The following is a 21,955-nucleotide window of genomic DNA, read 5'->3' as shown; positions in this document are numbered from 1 at the left end:
ACCATTCACCAATGTTCATAATCACTTGTTGAAGCATTTTCATCATGGCTGATTTAAAATTTGTCAGATAATTCTGACATCTCTGTCGTGTCAGTGTTGGCATCTAATGATTCGATTTTTCATTTGGTTTGAAATGAAATGAATCCTGGTTCTGGGTAAGACTAGTATTCTTGATCAAAACTTGGGACATTTCTGCACTATAATACTCCAAAGTTTTATTTAAATTTTCTGTTTCAGCTGGCTTTTTTGACATGGTTCCAACAGGGGAAGAAGAGATACCACCTCATTATCATCAGATAATAGATGCCTAGGTTCCCAATACAACTTCCTTTGACAACCAACATGGGAACAAGTCCTTGTGTCTGCTGGGTAGGGCAGGAGTTCCTGCTTCTACCATGGTCCCTGCTGACACCACAGTGGGGTGGGCTTGTTACCACTGAATGATGATGAAAATCCTGACCCTCTATTATTTTCTCTGACACCAAAAGAGAGGGAGAGTTCTTCACACTGCCACATGAAGTGGAATTCCAGGCTTCTGTGTGCTGTCTGTTGACACCAGAGTAATGGGACTCATTAAGGGCCTATCAGATTAAAGTCCTGGCTCCCTACTTGGACTTTTGGGGTATGGGTAACTCTTTACAGCCTTATCGGTGTAGAAAGCTAGGCTCCCACTTGACTTTTGTTAGCATGCATGGGAGTGGGGCTACAGTGTGTGTGTGTGTGTGTGTGTGTGTGTGTGTGTGTGTGTGGTATTTATCTCAAAGTTTTCAGTCTTGATAGCCTTCTTTGTCTCCCCTCCTTTTCCTTTGGCTAAAGAAAGCAGGCTTTTCTTGGTGCCTCTTTTTTTTTTTTTTTTTTTTAATACAACCATTGTCATTTTCTGATTGCTAGCTTCTTCAGCTCCCAGTTTGGGAAACATGAGGGGAACTCACTGCCATGTTGTTCCTCAAGTCCTGAACTCCCTTCCTAATCTGTCTTTTTCTCTTCACCTTTCTTGTATTTGTTTTATATGTAACTTTCAGGGGTTTTATTTGTACTTAGTGGGAAGAACAGGAGAAAACTATGTCTACTCCATCTTCCCAGAAGTATTTTTAATATTAAACTTTCTAAAAATTAAGGGCCTTCTATACATATAATGGAATATTATTTAGCTTTAAAAAGGAAGGAAATCCTGTTACATGCCACAACATGGATGACCCTTGAGGACATTAGGATAAATGTACTAAGCCAGTCACAAATTACACAAATGTAATTCCATTTCCATGAGGTAAATAAAGTCAATTCATAGCACAGTAAGTAGAATGGTGGTTGCCAGGTGTTGGGGGTAGGACCTAGAGAGCTGTTCAATGGGTAAAATTGCAGTTTGAGAAGATACAGAGTTCTGGGATGAAATAGTTGAGAGGGATTAAGAGTAAACTTATCATGATGAGCACTGACTAATGTATAGGACTGTACATCTGAAATTAATATAACCTTAATGACACTGGAATTAAAAATGAGTAAACAGAATTAGTATATGACCTAACACTTACACACACACACACACACACACAAACACACACAGAGTTCTGAAGACTGGTTATAAAACAATGTTAATGCACATAACATTACCAAACCAAGAAGTCTTATGTACCATAATAAAGATGGCAAATTTTATGTTTGTGCTTTTTACCACAATTAAAATAATTAAGGGCCCTCTACCATGTGATATACTCTTAATACATATACAGTAAATATCAAAACTTTCAGACCATACTTGGCAGAGACTAGGTACCATATTGAAGGAAGGAAGAAATAAGCAAAATTTTGTCTTTGGGAGATGAAATTTAATTGGGAAGGTGGGCAAAAATACATAAATATATAATTTTTAAAATAAAAGTAATATGAGCAAAGTTCTAATATTACACCAAATGCAGAGAGAAAACAAATTACAAGAAAACAGTAAGAGTTATTGAGTAAGAATAATTGGGATCAGCCTGAGGACTATGATTATCTTGAAGGCAGAAAGAGAATCTAGTAATATATAGAAATGGTGAAACAATAGCCTTACTGGAGAAATATACTGAATATAACAAATTTTGAGGGAAATAATCAGAATGTACATTAAATTCTTTTATAAAAATTAAACCTATTTAGTAAGGCACAAAATATTACCTTTCACGTTCCATTTGCCTTAGATGATCATTTTTTATAGCTTCAATCACTAAGTTAGTGTGTGGGTCATCCTGGGAAAATAAAATTGGAAAAAAAAATGATCAATTCAGAAGTAAATACCAAGAACTTGGATTTCTAATCAACCTCACCACTAAGCAGTTACATAAAATGGAAAGTAAATTAATCTTTCTAAGATATTTTCCCTTGCATAAAGCAGAACTTTTCTTCTCATTTCTGATTATCAATTGCATTCTCCTTGAACAAACAGATTCTGAGCAACTGATAAAAGGTCAAAGGGAATAGAATAGGACCAAGTACACAGAAGCTGTGTGACATAAACTCTAAACTCAAATATAAATACTTTAATGATCATCAAATTCCTTAGTAATCAAGATCTCTACTCTCTCCTAAGAATACAGATAATTTTTTGGTAAGATATTTTTTCTCAATATGAAAATAATATATAGTAGTTAATGTTTACTTAGCACTTACGATGTTACAGGTACTCTTGTAAGCATTTTATATACCTCATTTAATCCTCACAACCCTATAAGGTAGGTTAGTATAATTAGCCTTATATTATGTAAAGAAGCTGAGGCATAAGAAGAGTAAGTTCTGAGTGATGGATAAGGATAAGGACTTCTTTTCATTTTTGATCTACTTCGTACACACAGTTTTAGTTTCCTCTGTTCAACAATGACTGAAAAAAAAAACAGTTAAAAAAAGGCTTCAGTGGTTCCTTTGTCAAGATATTATTCTTAAAGAATGGCATGTAATCTTATATTTTGTAAGATTTTCTCTTTTTTCACTAAAATTGTAAAGTCATTCTTCAATCATAGTCTCTAGCCCTATTTCAACAGAGTCGCAATGTCAACCTAATTTAAATAGCAAATAAAACTGGTAAAAGCACATTAATTAAATTTAATTAATCAAAACATATTAATATAGGGCTAGAAGAAACCTAAAAGGTCACGCATTCCAACTTCTTCATTTCTAGAAACAGAAAAGCACAGATAACTGGTAGCTGGCTCAACAGCAGTCTTCTTATACTCACACTTGGTGAAATATATTTATCATCTTCATCAATTTCTAACGGAACAGCAATCAATTTTTGGAATGCCTTCTTCATTTTGTCTCGATCTCCAACAGCAAAGTAACTAAGAATTAGGTTGAAGCCTGCCTTCAGATTTGGTGCCATACTCATGATGTGCTCAAATGAATTAATGGCATCTGAATACTGACCAGTTTTTATAAATGTAACACCAATGTTCTGCATGATTTTAATCCTAAAGAAATACAAACATAGATAAGCTTTAAAAGTCTCAATTCTTTAGTATGGTAGTAAAGACATTCCACAGATAGGTTCTTTCTTTCCTTTCTCATTTTTTATTGCTTTGTTAAAGCTTTATTGAGGTTTAACTTACAAATCATAAAATTCACTTGCTTTTAGTATACAGTTCAGTAAGCACTGCTAATATCTCCACAGCTGTGAAACTATGACCACATTTCTATTTTAAGTCACCTCCGTTACCCTAAAAAGAAAATCTGTGCCCATTAGCACTCACTTCCCATTCTCATCTCCTGTCCTACGCAATCATTAACCTACTTTCTGTCTCTCTAGATTTGTTTCTTCTAGACATTGCATAAAAAGTCATATATAATATTTTATATCTGGATTCTTTCAATTAGCATAATCTTTTGAGGGGTCCTCCATACTATAGCATATATCAGTACTCCATTCCTTTTATATTTCCAAATAGTATTCCACAGTATGAATATACCATATTTTATTTATTCATTGCCTATTTGACAGACATTGGATTGATTCCACTTTGGGGTTATTATGAATAATGCTATGAACATTCACACACAATCCTTTGTGATAGCATGTTTTAATTTCTCTTGGGTATATACCTGAGAGTGGAATTACTGGCCCACTGGTAAATTTGTGTTTAACTTTTTAAAAAACTGCCATATTATTTTCCATTCGTACATTGAGGTCCTTCATCCATTTTGAGTCTATTTTTGTGTGTGGTGTAAGGAAATGGTCCAATTTCATTTTTCTGCATGTGGCTGTCCAATTTTCCCAGCACCATTTATTGAAAAGGCTGTCTTTTTTCCATTGGACATTCTTTCCTGCTTTGTCGAAGATTAGTTGACCATAGATTTGAGGGTCTATTTCTGGGCTCTCTATTCTGTTCCATTGATCTATGTGTCTGTTTTTGTGCCAGTACCATGCTGTCTTGATGATGACAGCTTTGTAATAGAGCTTGAAGTCCGGAATTGTGATGCCACCAACGTTGGCTTTCTTTTTCAATATCCCTTTGGCTATTCGAGGTCTTTTCTGGTTCCATATAAATTTTAGAATTATTTGCCAAACTGGCTGTACCATTTTATATGCCCAGGGTATGAGGTTTCCAATTTTTCTACAGGCTCTTCAATAATTATTTTCAGTCATTTGATTATAGCCATTATAATAGACGTGATCCCATCTTATTTCTAACCACTCCTCAACATAATACTGTTTCAACTAAATTCACTTATTCATAACTCCCTAATCAGATCACAAATACTGTTATTTCTTTGGCTCTCCTCAATTTTCCCTTTGTCTGGAATGTAACCCTTTCTGCCTTCATCACGTAGGTAACCTATTGCAAGTACACCTCCTTCACAAAGCCTTTCTTGACCATTCTTGTTCTTAAAAATCGGTCCCTCAATTTAGTTACTATAGCACCTCTTGATTACTGGTAATTAAACACTTGACATAAACTAGCTAATATTATTATCTTTTTATACAGTGCTCAAAGTTTTGGAGTTACCTGAGTTAAAAGTGCCTAAGAGCATTGTGTCCTAGAAGCTAGATATTTCCCAATAATAATGATATATTACTAAAAAACAAATAATCACTAAAGGTGGCATTCACAAGTAAACTAGCTTTCACAGAGGAATTATACTAAGCCCAAGGAAAATTATAATCAGTAAATATCCTGGAAATCATCTATGGTATCAAGGTCACTACAAGACCATAAGGTAATTTGCTGTTTCTGCTCCTGAAATATTGTATGAATAGAAAATATTCCAGCTTCCTCCTCCTCCTCTCCCCTCTTCTAAGATTCAAATGCAATCCCTTCCTGAACTATTTCATTCTCAATCTACAGCAAGAATATAAGGTGGTCTTAATTTCTAGCCTATAGGAATTAAGGTATTCTGTAGTCTGTTATGTTCTAGAGGACTGCTGTTTTGATTTTATGTTGGCAGTAACTTAATATTTGCCGTTAATGGCCTGCTAGGTTATCCCTTATACAGGCCAATTAGTTTTGTCTTATTTTAATTGATTACATATTTTGTCTCTAACCTTTAACTAGTCATTATATAAATGTGTGTAAGTAGTCAATAGGGGAACACATCAAAATGCTACTGATACAACATAAATCTAAACACCTAACATGTACAAACACCTAAAAACATCCAACCCACTGGTGACAGGTCAGAAGAGTTATCTTGTTTCTGAAAAGCAACACTTAAATTTCACCAAGTTATCCCTATGTAAACTTACCTCATTTCTTTATGGACGCTTGGAATTTGATCTAGTGCCATTCGGTAGAATTTAATGGCTTTGGAATAATTTCTTTGCTTTAAATAAATATTGCCCATATTCACTTTCAATCTTCCTAATAAAAAAATAATGAATATATAATATTATATTTTCTTCACTTCTTCTGTATTTTAAATGTCCTTACTTCATATTCTTTGATGCTTTTCTCAAGTTAGGAAGCTTCAGACACTAACTAAAATTTTCACTTTTAAAGAGTTATACTATTTTCCTGTATCTACACACTAATCTCCCATAAGGAAATGGAACTAAAGATAGATGGAAATGTGAAGCCTGAAGATATGGCTAGAAAACAAGTGATTTACATTATAAAACTGGAATTGTGCTTTTCTTAAAAAAAAAATGAATTTAAAAATTAGATTCAATAATGCTACACATATTTTAATATATTAAAGGAAATGAAATTCTGATAAACTTTAACACTACTACCAAAAAATTACACAATATAAATGATATATATATATATATATATATATAAGCTGTAGTCTCTTGGGAATAAATTTACAAGGAAAAGCAATTTTTTAAAAGATTTTATTTACTTGAGAGAGAGAGAGGGTGAGCAAGAGAGAGCATGAAAGAGGGGGAGGGGCAAGGAAAAGAGAGAAAGAGACTCCCCACTTGAACAGGGAGTCCTAAATCAGGCTCAATCCCAGGACCCTGGGATCATGACCTGAGCCAAAGGTAGCTGCTTAACCAATTGAACCAAACAAAGCATGTTTGATGGGCTTGCAATGGTTCATTCTACTTGTGATGACAATATAATTTTTGTTTACTGTTAGGCAATATACCTTATACCAAACAATACATTTTTTGTTTACTCTTAGGCAATATACCTCACACCAACATATGTTTCTTCATTTGTATTTATGTGGGTTTTCATATAAACAGTATCTTTAAGCAGGACACTTCCATATAAACATAAATTTGTTTAGAACTTAGATTATTTGAAGAAAACAAGGGGAAAAGTAAATTAACACTACAAAACTACTATACTCAGTCTGCCTGGCTGGCTCAGTCAGAAAAGCATGCAACTCTTGATTTTGGGAGACTGTTGATCTTGGGATCATGAGTTTGAGACCCACACTGGTTGTAGAGATTACTTAAATACATAAACTTTAGAAAAAAATAGAAGAATTATACTTACTGGGAAAACTGACTACATATACCCACCTGCATTGCTAAACATCTTATTTTTCACTATAACTTGATATGTGTTTAGTGCTTCAGCATACATTTCATTAGCTGAATATTGACTAGCCAAGTTGAAAAGAACCTAAGGAATAAACATTGCAAAAACACATGTAATGACCATTATAGGCCCATTTTATTTATACTCTTTTCGGAGATTAAGATCCTATAACAAAGCTAGATGCCTTTCTCAAGATACCCAACCAACTAGGAAGTGAAGCATGCACAGAAATATCTTGCATTCAAAATGAAGCTGAAAATTGAGACAAATATAGCTATCCTCTATACGGCACCTTAATTTCATAAGTATTCTTTCTAATTTAGGTGGTATTTGCCATCCATTAATCTCAGAAAGACCTACAAAGAATAAACTTGTATTGTTAATGTTGCTGGTAATAAAAGGAGAAGGTAAGATAGGGAGTCAAATTTTCTTTGTAAATAAAAATTAAACCTTATGTGGAAATATCTTAAAGATTCATTTGTGTACTTCTTTACATACAAAACTGTAAAAAGTATTTCTCTGTATGCAACATTATAATTTAAGTCACTAAGTTATAGAAATTTACCTTCCTACAGATAAAAAAAAAGATCACTAGAAACTATTCCCTAAAGATTCTATGGAATTTAAAGATACTAGCTACTAAGAATAAACATCTAAAAATTCCTATTCAAAGTTTCAAATGCCCTTTTTTCCCATTTGTATGGCAGATGAACACATTTCCCATTAAAAATACACCCTTTAAAAAAAAAATACACCCTTTTAAAACACCAGTATAAACATCTAGTGTCTTTTTAGAATTAAAAAAAGTTCTGTAAGAAATTAGCTTTTGTTTTTTTTCACTACCCTCACAGAACATTGTATTAATTACCTAGTTGGAAGTTCTTAAAAATCATAAACAAAAAGTCCACATTAGAATTTCATTAAAGTAACCACACTAAAAACAGAGCATAAATATTAGCAATCTTCCAGAAATAGAGTCATTGGGTGGTGGGTTTGTGGGTATTTCTTAAGTTATTAAAAACTAATTAAATAAAAAAAAGTCTCTGCACAGAACAAAGAGTGCCTCATGAACTTCATAAAGATGTCTATTAATTGAATTCTGAGCACCTAAGGTCCAATAAGATTTATAATAGCTAACTGAATTTAAATAAAATAATATAAAATAAAAATAAAATAAAGTCTTCGTAAAAATTAAAAAAAAAACAACGGAAAATAAGAAAAAAGAAAAAAACTTTCAGAATCTACAAATCCTAGCCAAAATAATTTTACTCAACAGGTATTTTATACTTACTGAGTATGTTAAATCCAAATTGATATTTTCTGGAGTTGTAACTTGTTCTCGTTGTCTCACCAAGACTCTCTCTTTTCTTCCTGCATCTTTTGCCTTTTCTAAGGCCTGAAAATCAAGTTCTTAATTTGTAAATTCCTTTAAGCATTCATTATGAGCATTTTATGCTTTTGAAAGATATTTGCATATGAAGCTTGGTTGGATTCCTTATACTTCCTTGGATTCCCAGTATGCCCTCCTATACTCTTACAATAAACTCCCCTTGAAAACAAAAGAACCCAGAGTATTTGTTTAAAGTGGAACTTACCATCATAAAATTGCCACAGGTTCTCCCCACTGCTCCCCAGAAAGAGGAAGTATGAGTGATAAAATGGAGAGTATATTAGCCCCAAGTCAAGTTTCTTTATCACCATACCTGCTATCACCATTTAGATTTGACTCTACGTATTTTCTTCTTTTTTCCATCCAATCCTGAATCTTTGGGTATATTAATTCCAACTTATATGATAAAAATTTAGATGGATTTGTTTGGTTTCTGGGATGCTCAAAACACAGAAAAAATCAAAGGATAACTGCTATCCACTATTATAACAAATGCTTATTACTTAGTGTGGCTCCTATATCCCACTCAGAATGCCAAGATTTTTTTCCTGATTTCCACCAAGAGACTAACTACAGGCAGATTAATTTAACATAGGATTTTTTTTTTTTTTAGAGCTAGATAAAAAAAGCACCCGTTCTGTGAGCAATAAAAGTAGCTCTTATACTGAACAATTCTAATGATATTCATTAATGTGATAACTAAGTCTTAGAAAGTACACTTATATGGTATGACAAAGTAATGAGGACAAAGCAAATAAAGAAAAAATATTTAATTAATTTATTAAGATTCTATTTATTTATTTATTTGAGAGAATGAAAGATCACCGAGTGAGAGGGAGAAGCAGACTTGCCACTGAGTGGAGAGCCCTATGCAGGGCTCAATACCAGGACCCTGAGATCATGACCTGAGCTGAAAGCAGACGCTTACCCTACTGAGCCACCCAGGTGCCCCAAAAATATTTAATTAAAAAAAGAGAAGCAGAGGGATGCCTGAATGGCTCAGATGGTTAAGTGTCTGCTCAGGTCATGATCTTGGGGTCCAGAAAGGAGTCCCGCAAAGGGCACCTTGCTCAGCAGGGAGCCCATTTCTCCTTCTTCCTGCCACTCCTTCTCCTTATGCTCTTTCTCTCTCTCTGACAAATAAATTAATAAAATCTTTTTTTTTTAAAAAGGCACGAAAAACCAGAGTTGGGGGTACCAAAAAGCAAACTATGATTTTGCAGTTTACTTAGAAAAGAGTATTTTAGGGTAGTGAGGTTTAAATAAGAAAGCAACACTTAGTACTGCATGTGGACCATGGTAGCTATGCCTTTCAGCAGGCTTTGAGTCTAATTCAATAGGCCACCAAGGCTGCAAAATTTAACCAACCATTCCACCAGAATTTGTTTTCCTATTGTATTGACCAATGTCAAAAAATTACAAAATCAGTCAACTGTTTTGACCTGAGAATTTTTATGAAGCAGCTGCCCATTGTTTTTAAAAAATTGCTTTAGTGAAAACTCTAAGGCCTGTCAACAGCAAAAAACAAACAAACAAACAAACAAACAAAAAACCCATGTGTATTATTCAGGTATCCCTTACTTTTTAAAGTTCATAAAACGCCACTCTGCTTTAACAAAAGACCTACATTAGCACCTGTTTCTTGCTAACTCAAAGAAATATGAAGAAGATTTCTGCTTTTACAAAAAAAAAAAAAAAAGGCAAGAAGTGAAATAGTGTGCAACCTCTGTTTTGTAGCAAACCCTTCCAGAGGCAGCCCACATCTCCAGTAGCGACAGCAGCCTCACCGCACTCAGCATCTCAGCATCAAGCCATCAGAGCTCTGGACTGCCTGTGAGCATCTGTGCTTTATTTTGATTTTCTTTGTGTATCCACTAGCAAGATGTGTTCCAAGACATCAGAAAAGCCTGAGAGAGGTTAGTTTTCGGGTCTAGGAATGCTTAAAGATTTTTCAATATAAATTCATAGTAATTGTTTGATGCTATTTGCTTATGAAAGATTTTGCTCTACTTCTGGATAGCAGGGAAAATCTGTACATTTGCTTTTTATTTGTGCACATACATATGACATATACTTCACCATCTTGAATCCTAGAAGTTTATGAACTTACCAATTTTAAGTCTCCACAGCTGTTGGCAATACAGCTTTCTTCTACCAATTCATTTACTTTCTTCTCTAACTGTCTAATCTTTTCTTCTGGACTATTAAAGAAAAAGCAGAGGTACTGATTCATTCAAGCACAAATAATACATATTAAAATTTAATTTACCTGTAACATTGTCCATTATGTGCTTTTATAGGAATAGGTTACAGATAAGACAAATGTATAAATGGCATTAAAGAGCAAATGCAATACTGTTTTTAATAATTATATAATTAATAGTAAAAATGACATCTTGGTTAATAAAACTAATTACTTGGCACAAGTGTAATTTAATACTGAGCCAAATGCTTTACCCTAATTATGTCATTTAATCCTCCCAATAACATCTGATATAAGTACTACTGTTATTATCATTTTACTGATAGAGAAATTGGTTTAGAAAGTTAATTTTTAAGCCCAAGATCACACAGCCAGTTAAGTTATAGTGCCAGGATTTAAACCCAAGTAAGGTAATTCGAGGACCCATGCTTTACATTATGATGCCCAAAAGAAAGCAGATCCTTTCTTAGACCCTATGACAAATGAAAACTTTACTTTATAGTGAAGAAAACTGAAGACCCCATAAAAGAGATGAAAATTATTATTACTTAATATGAGATGGGTACTCTAGAGAGTATTTCCAACAATGGGAAGAAGCTAAAAAATCCTGATTCAATTAGTGGCAAACACAGTACTCCCAAATCAGTCACATTTCAAAAATAACATTAATGTCATTTTGCTACCACTTTATTCCAGCAAAGTATCACAATGCTCTGAATGTACATCAGTGCCTAAGTAAAATTTTACTATGAATATTTGAGAATACACAGTAGTTCTTTTAGTTTTCTAGAAATGGACTTATAAAAAATACAGAAATAAATTCAATAGTATAGCTTTGTCTATAGAATCATGTTTTTTGGTAGAATCTGACTAAAATTTAGTCAGGTGGGATACAAATTTTATTGCTTTACTAAAAATTTGCAAATTTCTTACTGAGCAATGAGCATAATAAATGCCATCTTATAAAGGTTACAACAAAGTACAGAATTCTATTTTATAGTCCAAAACACCCTAATAAATGTCTTCAGATATTACTCACAGATAATTATTAAACCTAAAACATGAATACAAAATTTTAAAGTTATAAACGTTATAAAGACACTAAAACTTTCAGTGTTTTTTAGTGTCTATTTTACACAGTAAAATAATTACCCTATCCCTATCAAATGCCAGGAAAATGAACTCTATATGCAGACACTGTTAAGACACCTACCCACACAGGAATCTGCCACCATCTTTTCTCCTTGCATACAGATCTAAACTAGTCAAGAGTCTCATTCTCTTGCCAAACGTTTGGTTCAGTCATGCACATATGATGCACTTCTGGCCAGTGAGAAATTAAGACAGGTTTGCTTAGGGTAGAGGCTTCCTGGGAAGATTTTGTTTGCTCTATGAAAGGGACCCAAAACTGGGAACTTTCTGGCTCTAGGATTTATTAACTACATGGAGATTTTGAACTCTCAGGGCTCTTTTGGTATGATAGGATGGCAAGCTCTTAAGAAAAGCCAAGAGAGCCACAGAGAAGCTGAACCAGGGATGATGTTATTGAGCAATTAAATTAACCAACCCCAGAAGTGCCTTTCCACCAGACTTCCTATTAAATAAGATAATAAATGTTCTTATTGTGTGTGTTTTCCTCATGTTGGCAGCTGAAAGGGTTCTAAATGACCTGGTATTTAAATAAAGTAACATACTTTTATTAGCAATGTGCTGTCATTAACTAGGACACAGAGAAAATAGATTTTCTGTAGAGGTTTGTTAGTGAAAAAGAGAAATTATGTAATTTATACAATAGCCCAAATAGTGGCTTTAAGAACTACAATTTTTAAATATTATACAGAAGAAAAATAGTGTTTAATAACAAGAGGCTCTGTAAACAGCTTGGGTTCAAACTCAGTCCTGCCACTTATTAGAGATGCTAAGTGAAGATGGCTGTGTTTACTTTCTCCCTAAATGAACTAATGATAAAAACATCTCAGTCTTCATTTATATATAGCCCTTGCACAGCAGCACACAGTGAATACTCCATAAACAATGGCTTATGTTACTACTTGTAAAATGTTTCCATCAATGGCACTTAGATCCCAGTAAGTACCTATACCTGAATTTTACCACAGCTCTTGGCTACTCTTTAGCTACTAGCAAAAAACTAAGTTAATGCTCTAAAAAATTAAATTTCTCAATATTGATATGACTCTTCCTATATGTTCTCTTAATTTTTTCATTGAAATATTCTTTTAAAATAAGTATATCCTATTCCATTTTCAACTCCATTTGGTCTCTAAGAGAATCAATATTAGCATTTATAAACATTAGACTTATCTTCACAAAAATATTAAAATAAAATTGCATAGAACACACAAGGCTGTTTTTCTTAGACTTGGTTCTTTTGCCTATTTCAAGAACCAGAGATGATGTTTTGATTACTATTCTGTTGACATGAACTTTTATTTTTGAGAATACATGATTAATTTTTTTAAAAACTTCTTTAAAAAATATTTTTATTTATTTATTTGACAGACAGAGAGACAATGAGAGAGATAACACAAACAAGGGGAGTGTGAGAGGGAGAAGCGGCTTCCCATTGAGCAGGGAGCCCAATGTGGGGCTCTATCCCAGGACTCTGGGATCATGCCCTGAGCCAAAGGCAGATGCATAACTGACTGAGCTACCCAGGCACCCCCAAAAGCTCTTTCTATTAATCACCCAGTGCTCATCATGACAAGTATACTCCTTCTCATCACCTACTTCCCCTATCCCCCATCTACCTCCACTCTGGTAACCATCAGTTTGTTTTTCATAGTTAAGACTCTCTTTCCCTATTTGCCTCTTTTTTTCCTTTGCTCATTTGTTTCTTAAATTTCACATAGGAATGAAATCAGCTGGTATTTGTCTTTCTCTGACTTATTTCACTTAGCATTATCTCCATCCATGTCCTTGCAAATGCCAAGGTTTCATTTTTTTACGCCACATCTTCTTTTTCCATTCCTTTATCTATGAACACCTAGGCTGCTTTCATAATTTGGCTATTATAAATAATGTTACTATAAACACAGGAGTGCATGTACCACTTTTAATTTGTATTTTTTTTTTATTCCTTGGGTAAATATTTAGTGGTGCTATTGCTAGACTGAACAGTAGCTCCATTTTTAACTTTTTGAGGAAACTCCATACTGTTTTCCATAGTGGCTGCACCAGTTTCAATTCAAACCAACAGTGCATGAGAGCTCCCCTTTATCCACGTCCTAGCCACCACCTGTTGATTCTTGTGTTGTTGACTTTAGCCATTCTGACAGGAGTGAGGGATTAGCTCACTATAGTTTTGATTTGCATTTCCCTGATAGTAACTGATGATGAGCATCATCTCATGTGTCTGTTGGCTGTCTAGATGTCTTCTTTGGAGAAATGTCTGCTCATGTCTTTTGTCCATTTTTTAACTGGATTTGTTTTTTGGGTGTTGAGTTTTATAAGTGCTCTCTCTCTCTCTCTCTGGGATACTAACCTTTAACTGGATAGGTAATTTGCAGATATCTTCTCCCCTTCCATAGCTTGCCTTTTAGTTTTATTGGTTGTTTCCTTTGCTATGCAGAAAGATTTTTAGTTTGATGTAGTCCCAATATTTTATCTTTGGTTTTACTTCCCTTGTCTCAGGAGACATATCTAGAAAATGTTACTATGGCTGATGTCCAAGAAATTACTGCCTGCGTTCTTTCATAAGATTTTTATGGTTTCAGGTCTCGCAGTTAGATCTTTAATCCATTTTAAGCTTATTTTTGTGTATGGTGTAAGAAAGTACCCCAATTTCATTCTTCTGCACATGGCTGGCTGTTCAGTTTTCTCAATACCATTTGTTGAAGAGACTGTCTTTTTCCCATCGGATATTCTTTCCTGTGTTGTCCAAGATTAACTGACCATATAGTTGCAGTTTATTTCTGGATATTCTATTCTGTTCCGTTGAACTTTGTACCCATTTTTGTGCCAGAACCATACTGTTTTGTATACTACAGTTCTGTAATATAACCTGAAGTCTGGAATTGTGATGCCTCCTTTGCTTTTCTTTACCAAGACTGCTTTGACTATTTGGGCTCTTTTGTGTTTCTACACAAACTCTGGGATTGTTTGTTCTAGTTCTGTGAAAAAGGCTATTTGTATTTTGATAGGGATTGCATTAAACATGTAGATTGCTCTGGGTAACAGACATTTTAACAATTTATTTGTTCTTCCAACCCATGAGCATGGAATGTCTTTGTGTTCTCTTCAACTTCTTTCATCAATATTTTATAGTTTTCAGAGTAAAACTCTTCACTTTGGTTAGATTTATTCCTAGGTATCTTATTATATTTGGTGCAGTTATATCTGGAACTGTTTTTTTTTTTTTTTAATTTCGCTTCCTGCTACTTCACTATTGGCATATAAAAATGCGACAGATTTCTGTAGTTTGATTTTGTATCTGAAACTTCCCTGAATTTATCAGTTCTAGCAGTTTTTTGGCAAAGTCTTCCTGATTTTCTATATATAGTATCATGTCATCTGTAAATAATGAAAGTTTTAATTCCTTGCCCATTTGGATACATTTTATATTTTTTTGTTGCCTGATTTCCGTGGCTAGGACTTTCAGTACTATGTTGACTAAAAGTGGTGAGTGGATTTCCCTATCTTGTTCCTGACCTTTAGGGGAAAAGGTCTTTTTTTCCCGCTATTACATGTGGGATATGTGTTGGGGGGTGTCTCATATATGTTGAGGTATGTTGCCTCTAAACTTACTTCGTGGGTTTTTATTATGAATGGATGTTGTACTTTGTCAAATGCTTTTCCTGCGTCTATTAAAATGATCCTGTGGTTATCTTTCTTCTTAATGATGTGATGTATCACATTGATAGATTTGCCAAATCTATCAAACCACTTTTGGAACCCAGGAATAAATCCCACTTAATCATGGTGAACAATTTTTAAAATTTATGTTGGGTCCTGTTTCCTAGTATTTTGTTGAAGATTTTAGTATTTATGTTCATCAGAGATATTGGTCTGTAGTTCTCAGTTTCTGGTATCTTTATCTGGTTTTGGTATCAGGGTGATGCTGGTCTCATAGAATGAATTGGAAAATAATCCTTCCCTTTCTATTTTTTGGAATAGTTTGAGAAAAATCGGTCTTAACTTTTCTTTAAATGTTTGGTAGAATTTCCCTGTGAAGCCTTTCTGGTCCTGGACTTGAAAAGAATGTGTATTCTGCTGTTTTAGGATGGAATGTTCTAAATCTATCTGTGAAACCCATCTGTTCCAGTGTGTCACGCAAAGTTATTGTTTCTTTTGTCGATTTTCTATTTAGATGATCTGTCCATTGATGTAAGTGGGGCATTACAGTCCATTACAGTTATTGTATTATTAGCAATTATTTCCTTTATGTTTGTTATTGTTTCATGCATTTGGGTGCTCTCATGTTGGGTGCAGAAATGTTTATAATTGTCATATCTCCTTGTTGGATTGTCTCCTCAATTATTATATAGTGTCCTTCTTTGTCTCTTGTTACAGTCTTTGTTTTAAAGTCTAGTTTTTGTGATGTAAGTATTACTACTCTGGCTTTATTTGACATCCCTTTACATAATAAATGTTTCTCCGTCCCCTCACTTTCAATCTGCAGGTGGCTTTAGGTCTAAAATAAGTCTCTTGTTGGCAGCGTATAGATGGGTTTTGTTGTTGTTGTTGTTGTTTTTAAGATTTTATTTATTTGACAGACAGATCACAAGTAGGCAGAGAGGTAGGCAGAGAGAGGGAGGGAGGCAGGCTCCCCACTGAGCAGAGAGCCCATGACCTGAGCCCAAGGCAGAGGCTTAACCCACTGAGCCACCCAGGCCCCTCTGGGCTGTTTTTTAATCCATTTTGTTACCCTGTGTCGTTTGATTGGAATGTTTAGTCCATTTACATGAAAAGTAATTATTGATAGCTATGTATTTATTGCTATTTTATTACTTGTTTTGTAGTTGTTTCTGAAGATTTTTCTCTGATCCTTTCTTTTGGTCTTTCTCTGTTTTATAGTTTTCTTTAGTGATATATTTGGATTTCTTTCTCTTTATTCTTTCCATATTTATTATTTTTTGGTTTGCAGTCACCATTAGGTTTATATATAGCATCTTCTGCATATAGCCATCTATATTAAGTTGATGGCTGTTTGAGTTTGAACCCATTCTTCACTCCTGTTATCCCCTCACTTTAGGTATATGATGTCATATTTTATATCCTTTTGAGTTCCTTGACTGGTTTTTAAATAAAATATTTTTACTGCTTTTGTGTTTCTTACTTTCTCACTGTCACTTTTGGTCTTCCCTTTTCACTCAGAGAATCCCCTTTAAACATTTCTTGCAGGGCTGGTTTAGTGGTAATGAGCTCCTTTAGTTTTTGTTTGCCTGGGAATCTCTTTATCTCTCCTCCTATTCTGAATGACAGTCTTTCTGGATAGAGTAATCTTGTCTGAAAATTTTGCCTATTCAGCATTTTGAATATATCGGGTTGCTTCCTTCTGGCTTGGAAAGTGTCTGCTGAAAAATCTCTGCTTAGCCTAATGGATTTTTCCTCGTAAGTTACTGTCTTCTTTTATCTTGCTGCTTTTAACATTTTCTTCTTTATCACTATATTTTGCTATTTTAATTACAGTAGATCTTGGTATGGGTCACTTTTGTCGATTTTGATGGGTATTCTGTGTGCCTCCTGGCTCTGGATATCTGTCTTCTTCCCCAGATTAGGGAAGCTTTCAGCTATTATTTCTTCAAATAAATTTTCTGCTCCCCCTTTTCTTTTGATGGACTTTTATAATATGGCTGTTATCACATTTGGTGGAGTCATTGAATTCCTTAAGTCTATTCTCATTTTCTGTATTTTTTTTCTCTCTTTTCTTCAGCTTGATTACTCTCCACTACTCTCGTCTTCTATGTCATTAATTCGTCCCTCTGCTTCTTCCAGACTGCTGTTCCTTCCACGATGCAGGTTTCTCATTTCATCTATTATACTTTTACTTCTGGTATACCTTATATCTGTATTAAGGGTCTCAATGTCTTTCACTCTTTCCTCAAGTCCAGTGAACATCTTTATGATCACTACTTTAAATTCTCTCTCAGTCATTTTATTTCTATGTGTTTCGCTTAGATCTCCTGCTGTTGCCTTATCCTCTGTTCCTTCATTTGGGACAAATTCCTCTACCTTCGCATTCTAAGTCTCTGTGCAAACTTCTCTGTATTAGGAAAGTCAACTATGTCTCCTGTTCTTGAGGATAGTGGCCTTATAAAGAAGAAGTCCTGTAGTGCCCTGCTGTATAGCGTCCCATGTTCCCCAGGGCCTGGCGCTTCCAGGAGTGTCTCCAGTTTGTACTATGTGCACCTGCTGTTGTGTCCTGGCCACTTTATCCTTCGGGCCCGTCACCTGCAGAGGCTCTCTGTGCCTGCTGTGGACAGTTTTTGGTCCCTGGTCTGAATCTCGAAAATTTTAATGAAGTATTCTCTTACCTGTTTATGAAATGAGACCTGTCACCACTGTCATTGGAACTGAGAGTCTGCAAAATTCCCTCCTTGGGAGGTGCAGTGCTGGTAGGGGTTTGGTCTGGTCTTCTGGGGAGGGATCTGTAGTACTGGGACTTACATAATCCTAACTGCAAAGTGCGTTTTCATTGGAGTATAGGGGATGGGGCTTGGTGTATGCAAGTTAGGTAGCAAACGTCTGCACTGTGTTGGTTCCTACAGGTGGTCCTATACTTATGCTGAAGGGCAAGGGAGGGAAATGGCAACAGCCCATTTATTTGCTCCTGGCAAGGTCTCTCCATGAACACTGTCTCTCTGGGACACCCTCTGACTTGAGCAAATAACCTCCCCACTGTGTGCCCCAGGCACTCCTCAGATTACTGTTTCCTTGCCTTGTGTCCATGGGTCATTTATCTGCCTTCTTTCCAAGAGTAATGCAATGGCTGCCAGGCTCTATCTTGGCCATGCCTGCTAATCTTTAAAACACTAGACTTTGGGGCACCTGGGTGGCTCAGTGGGTTGAGCCTCTGTCTTTGGCTCGGGGTCATGGTCCCAAGGTCCTGGGATCGAGCCTTCATGGGGCTCTCTGCTCAACGGGGAGCCTACTTCCTCCCCCACAACTCCCACCTGCCTGCCTCTCTGCCTACTTGTGATCTCTCTGTCAAATAAATAAATAAACAATAATTTTTAAAAAATCTAGGCTTTAAGTCCCACTGCTTGCCAGAATCCATGAAATTTGGCCCTTTTGGCTTTTCAAGCCAAATCTATGTCATTCAGTTTTCCTTATGCACTCTCCTGTTAGTCTGTCTCTCACTCTTCCCCACTACCACAGCTCTCTGACCACTGCAGCTGCCATGTTTCTGTCCTAAACCCTGTCTCCATACTTCCTACTTTCTTCAATGTATCCTCTTCTCTACCTTTAGTTATGGAATTTGTTCTGCCAGTCTTCAGATTTCTGGAGTATTTAGGATGACTTGATAGTTATCTAGTTATATGTGTGGGATGAGGTGAGCCTCAAGAAGTGGGGGTAGGGTCCTACTCTGCTTACTTAAATTTTACATAGAGTGAAATCATATGGCATTTATCCTTCTCTGACTTATTTCACTTGGTAGTATACTCTCCAGTTCCTTCAATGTCATTGCAAATAACAAGACTTTATTCTTTTTAATGGCTGAATAATATTCCATCACACACACACACACACACACACACACACACAATCAATATATACACCACATCTTTATCCTTTCATGAATTGATGGACACTTGGGCTGCTTCCATATCTTGGCTTTTAAATAATGCTGCCATGAACCTATATAGGGGTACTACTCACATGACCTTTTAAAATACCTGAAAATTATGTATTTGGAAAATAAAAATTAAAAATACACAACACTAAAACAACATGAGAACTTACATACCTATCTTCATTTTTGGCTTCCAGAGGAGGAGCAGGGCCCCTTGACTGACCAAGGGGGTCAAATGCAGAGCCTGAGATACAATTCAAGAGCTCATATTGAATTTGTGATACAAATAATTAAAGAAAACTTGTATAAGTTAAATTTACCTATTTATTAAATGGCTTAAATTACCTATTTATTAAATAGCCAGGACATTTATTATGTTTATATAAACACTTTATATATCAAGAAATTGGTAAAATTTTAACATACATCAAATTTTATAAATAAAATGTGAAAACAAAAATGAGTATTCTTTCAGCATTTATTTCTCCTCCACAGTAATCTATCCTAACTCTAGGAACTCTAAATTATCAATCATGCGAGTAATAATCAATCATGCTGGCATTGAGTTTTTAACTATTCTATTGATATAATACTATTTTCACCTGTAAATTTTTAATTAGGCTTTAACTTATATAAAATAATTTGCATTTTTTAGTTTTTTAAAAATGCAGACATTTTTAATGTACAGGTCAGCACACTTTGTATTTAAAATGGTAACATTTTACATTTACACACAGAAACACAGTAACAACATTAAAACATCTGAAAAAAGTTATTAGAAAAGATAATAGAACAAACCTCTCAAAGCTGCTTTGGTAAAACCAGCTGCTCTCACTGCTGTCATTGGTCTAGTAACTCCATCCTTGAAAGAAAAAAAATCATTTAAAAGGTGTTCTTAAATTAAGATTTGCTTCTTATTTCTAGTTCTGGACATATATTAACATAGTCCCTTTTTTTTTTAGTCCCAGTTTTTCTTATTTTTTTAAAAAGACCTATTCATTTATTTGAGAGAGAGAGAGAGAGAGAGAGAGCATGCACACGTGTGGTGGGGAGGGGCAGAGAGAAAGGAAGAGAGAAACTCTTAAGCAGACTCTGAGCTGAATGCAGAGCTTCATGCAAGGCTTGATCTCACAATTCTGAGATCATGACCTGAGCTGAAACCAAGAGTTGGACGTTTATTTGACTGTGCCCCCAGACACTGCTTTAACACTTATTTTTAATCACTCTCTGGTTTTTCCTTACACCTGCCTCCTCATGTGTCAGTTCTGTCTCTACTTTCCCTTCCCCCTATAAAATTTCAATTCCTTGCTTTAACGTATCTTACGCCTAGTTTGTAAAGAAAAACTCAAAAGATTTTTATATAGCACCTAATATAAGTTATATAGGTTATTAGCTGCCTATTCCTCTACTTTTTGGTCTCCTATATGCCTATGAGAGAAACTACAGAAATTCTTACAAGTTATAGCATAGGAAAAATGGGACCCAAAGTTCACTACACAAGCAAACTATCAGTTCTATGTCCACTCCCCACTGGGATTTCATTTGAGACCTGAGTAAATCCAATGAGATTTTTGACTCCAAAGATTCTGAACAGTCTAAACTTCAGCCCAAAATTTAAAGAATCATGTTCTTTATATAAGAAACACCTTCTTTAACATTTTAAAATAATATAATAAAAAGTGTCGGCAATAATATTCTAAGTCACAAGAGAGGCCCAAAATGAACAACCACATGACAGAGATACCTGAATAGCCCCTGTCATTGGTCTTCCCATCGAGGATGCCAGGGATGTCTTGGACTAGTAAACAGAAAACTAAATTAAAATGATTCAAAAAATATCTACCTTTAATTTTATAAAAACCAAGTTACAAAAATTTTCTTCATAACTTTTATCTTCATTCAATTGGCAAGTAAACCTAATCTTTTCCATTTATAACCTAAGGATATAAGACTAAACAATAAAACTCTAAAACAAGTCTCAGCAAACTACAACTGTCAGCCTTTGTCAATAACATTTTATTAGAGTACAGCCATACCCCACTGGTCTGCACACTATCTACAGCAGCTTCTATACTACAAATGCAGAGTTTGGTAGCTGCAACTAGGAACTATGACCTGCAGAGCCTATACTGCCTGGCTCTTCACAGAAAATGTTTGCTGTTTTCTATTCTGAAGCACCACCAAAACTCAAAATTTATGAGTAATACAAGCTTAGGCTAATTAATAAAACCATGTTCCACTTAACACACAGTTACATTATGTGTATGACTAATTTCCTTATTCATATCAATAAATATGAAGTCAAGTGTCCTAGACTTCAAGGTACTAAAACCAATTTTCTGATCCCTATGGAATATTACAATAAAGACTAGGAAATACTATTCTACTTCATTCTTCCGTTTTTCTCCCATTCTCCCTTTGGATGCTAAAGACATCCAAATTTGGGCAAGACTTCAAACCTTTTCTTTTTTTTTTTTTTTTTTTAATTTATTTTATTTTTTTAATTTTTTATTTTTTATAAACATATATTTTTATCCCCAGGGGTACAGGTCTGTGAATCACCAGGTTTACACACTTCACAGCACTCACCAAATCACATACCCTCCCCAATGTCCATAATCCCACCCCCTTCTCCCAAACCCCCTCCCCCCGGC

The 21,955-nt window shown here is 34.9% G+C and overlaps 1 protein-coding gene across 3 annotated transcripts in view; it reads right to left on the bottom strand.

Moving 5' to 3' along the window:
- The window catches only part of IFT88 (intraflagellar transport 88), a 158,030-nt gene that overhangs the window by 108,581 nt on the left and 27,494 nt on the right, over positions 1–21,955 (bottom strand). For 2 of the 3 annotated variants that reach the window (XM_059377503.1, XM_059377504.1), the window contains 8 exons: positions 20,100–20,163; positions 19,476–19,545; positions 10,457–10,547; positions 8,248–8,352; positions 6,938–7,040; positions 5,711–5,825; positions 3,209–3,440; positions 2,155–2,225 (listed from right to left, as the gene is read on the bottom strand). In XM_059377503.1, the coding sequence (XP_059233486.1) occupies positions 2,155–2,225; positions 3,209–3,440; positions 5,711–5,825; positions 6,938–7,040; positions 8,248–8,352; positions 10,457–10,547; positions 19,476–19,545; positions 20,100–20,163 (851 nt within the window). Of the gene's footprint in view, positions 1–2,154; positions 2,226–3,208; positions 3,441–5,710; positions 5,826–6,937; positions 7,041–8,247; positions 8,353–10,456; positions 10,548–19,475; positions 19,546–20,099; positions 20,164–21,045; positions 21,100–21,955 lie in introns of all 3 variants that reach the window. The other variant, XM_059377501.1, reaches the window with a different exon arrangement.

The sequence above is a fragment of the Mustela nigripes genome, chromosome 15, assembly GCF_022355385.1.
Source record: "Mustela nigripes isolate SB6536 chromosome 15, MUSNIG.SB6536, whole genome shotgun sequence".
Classification (NCBI taxonomy): Eukaryota; Metazoa; Chordata; class Mammalia; order Carnivora; family Mustelidae; genus Mustela; species Mustela nigripes.
Note: the sequence above shows the minus strand (reverse complement) of the source record. Positions and strands in the feature narration are given on the sequence as shown.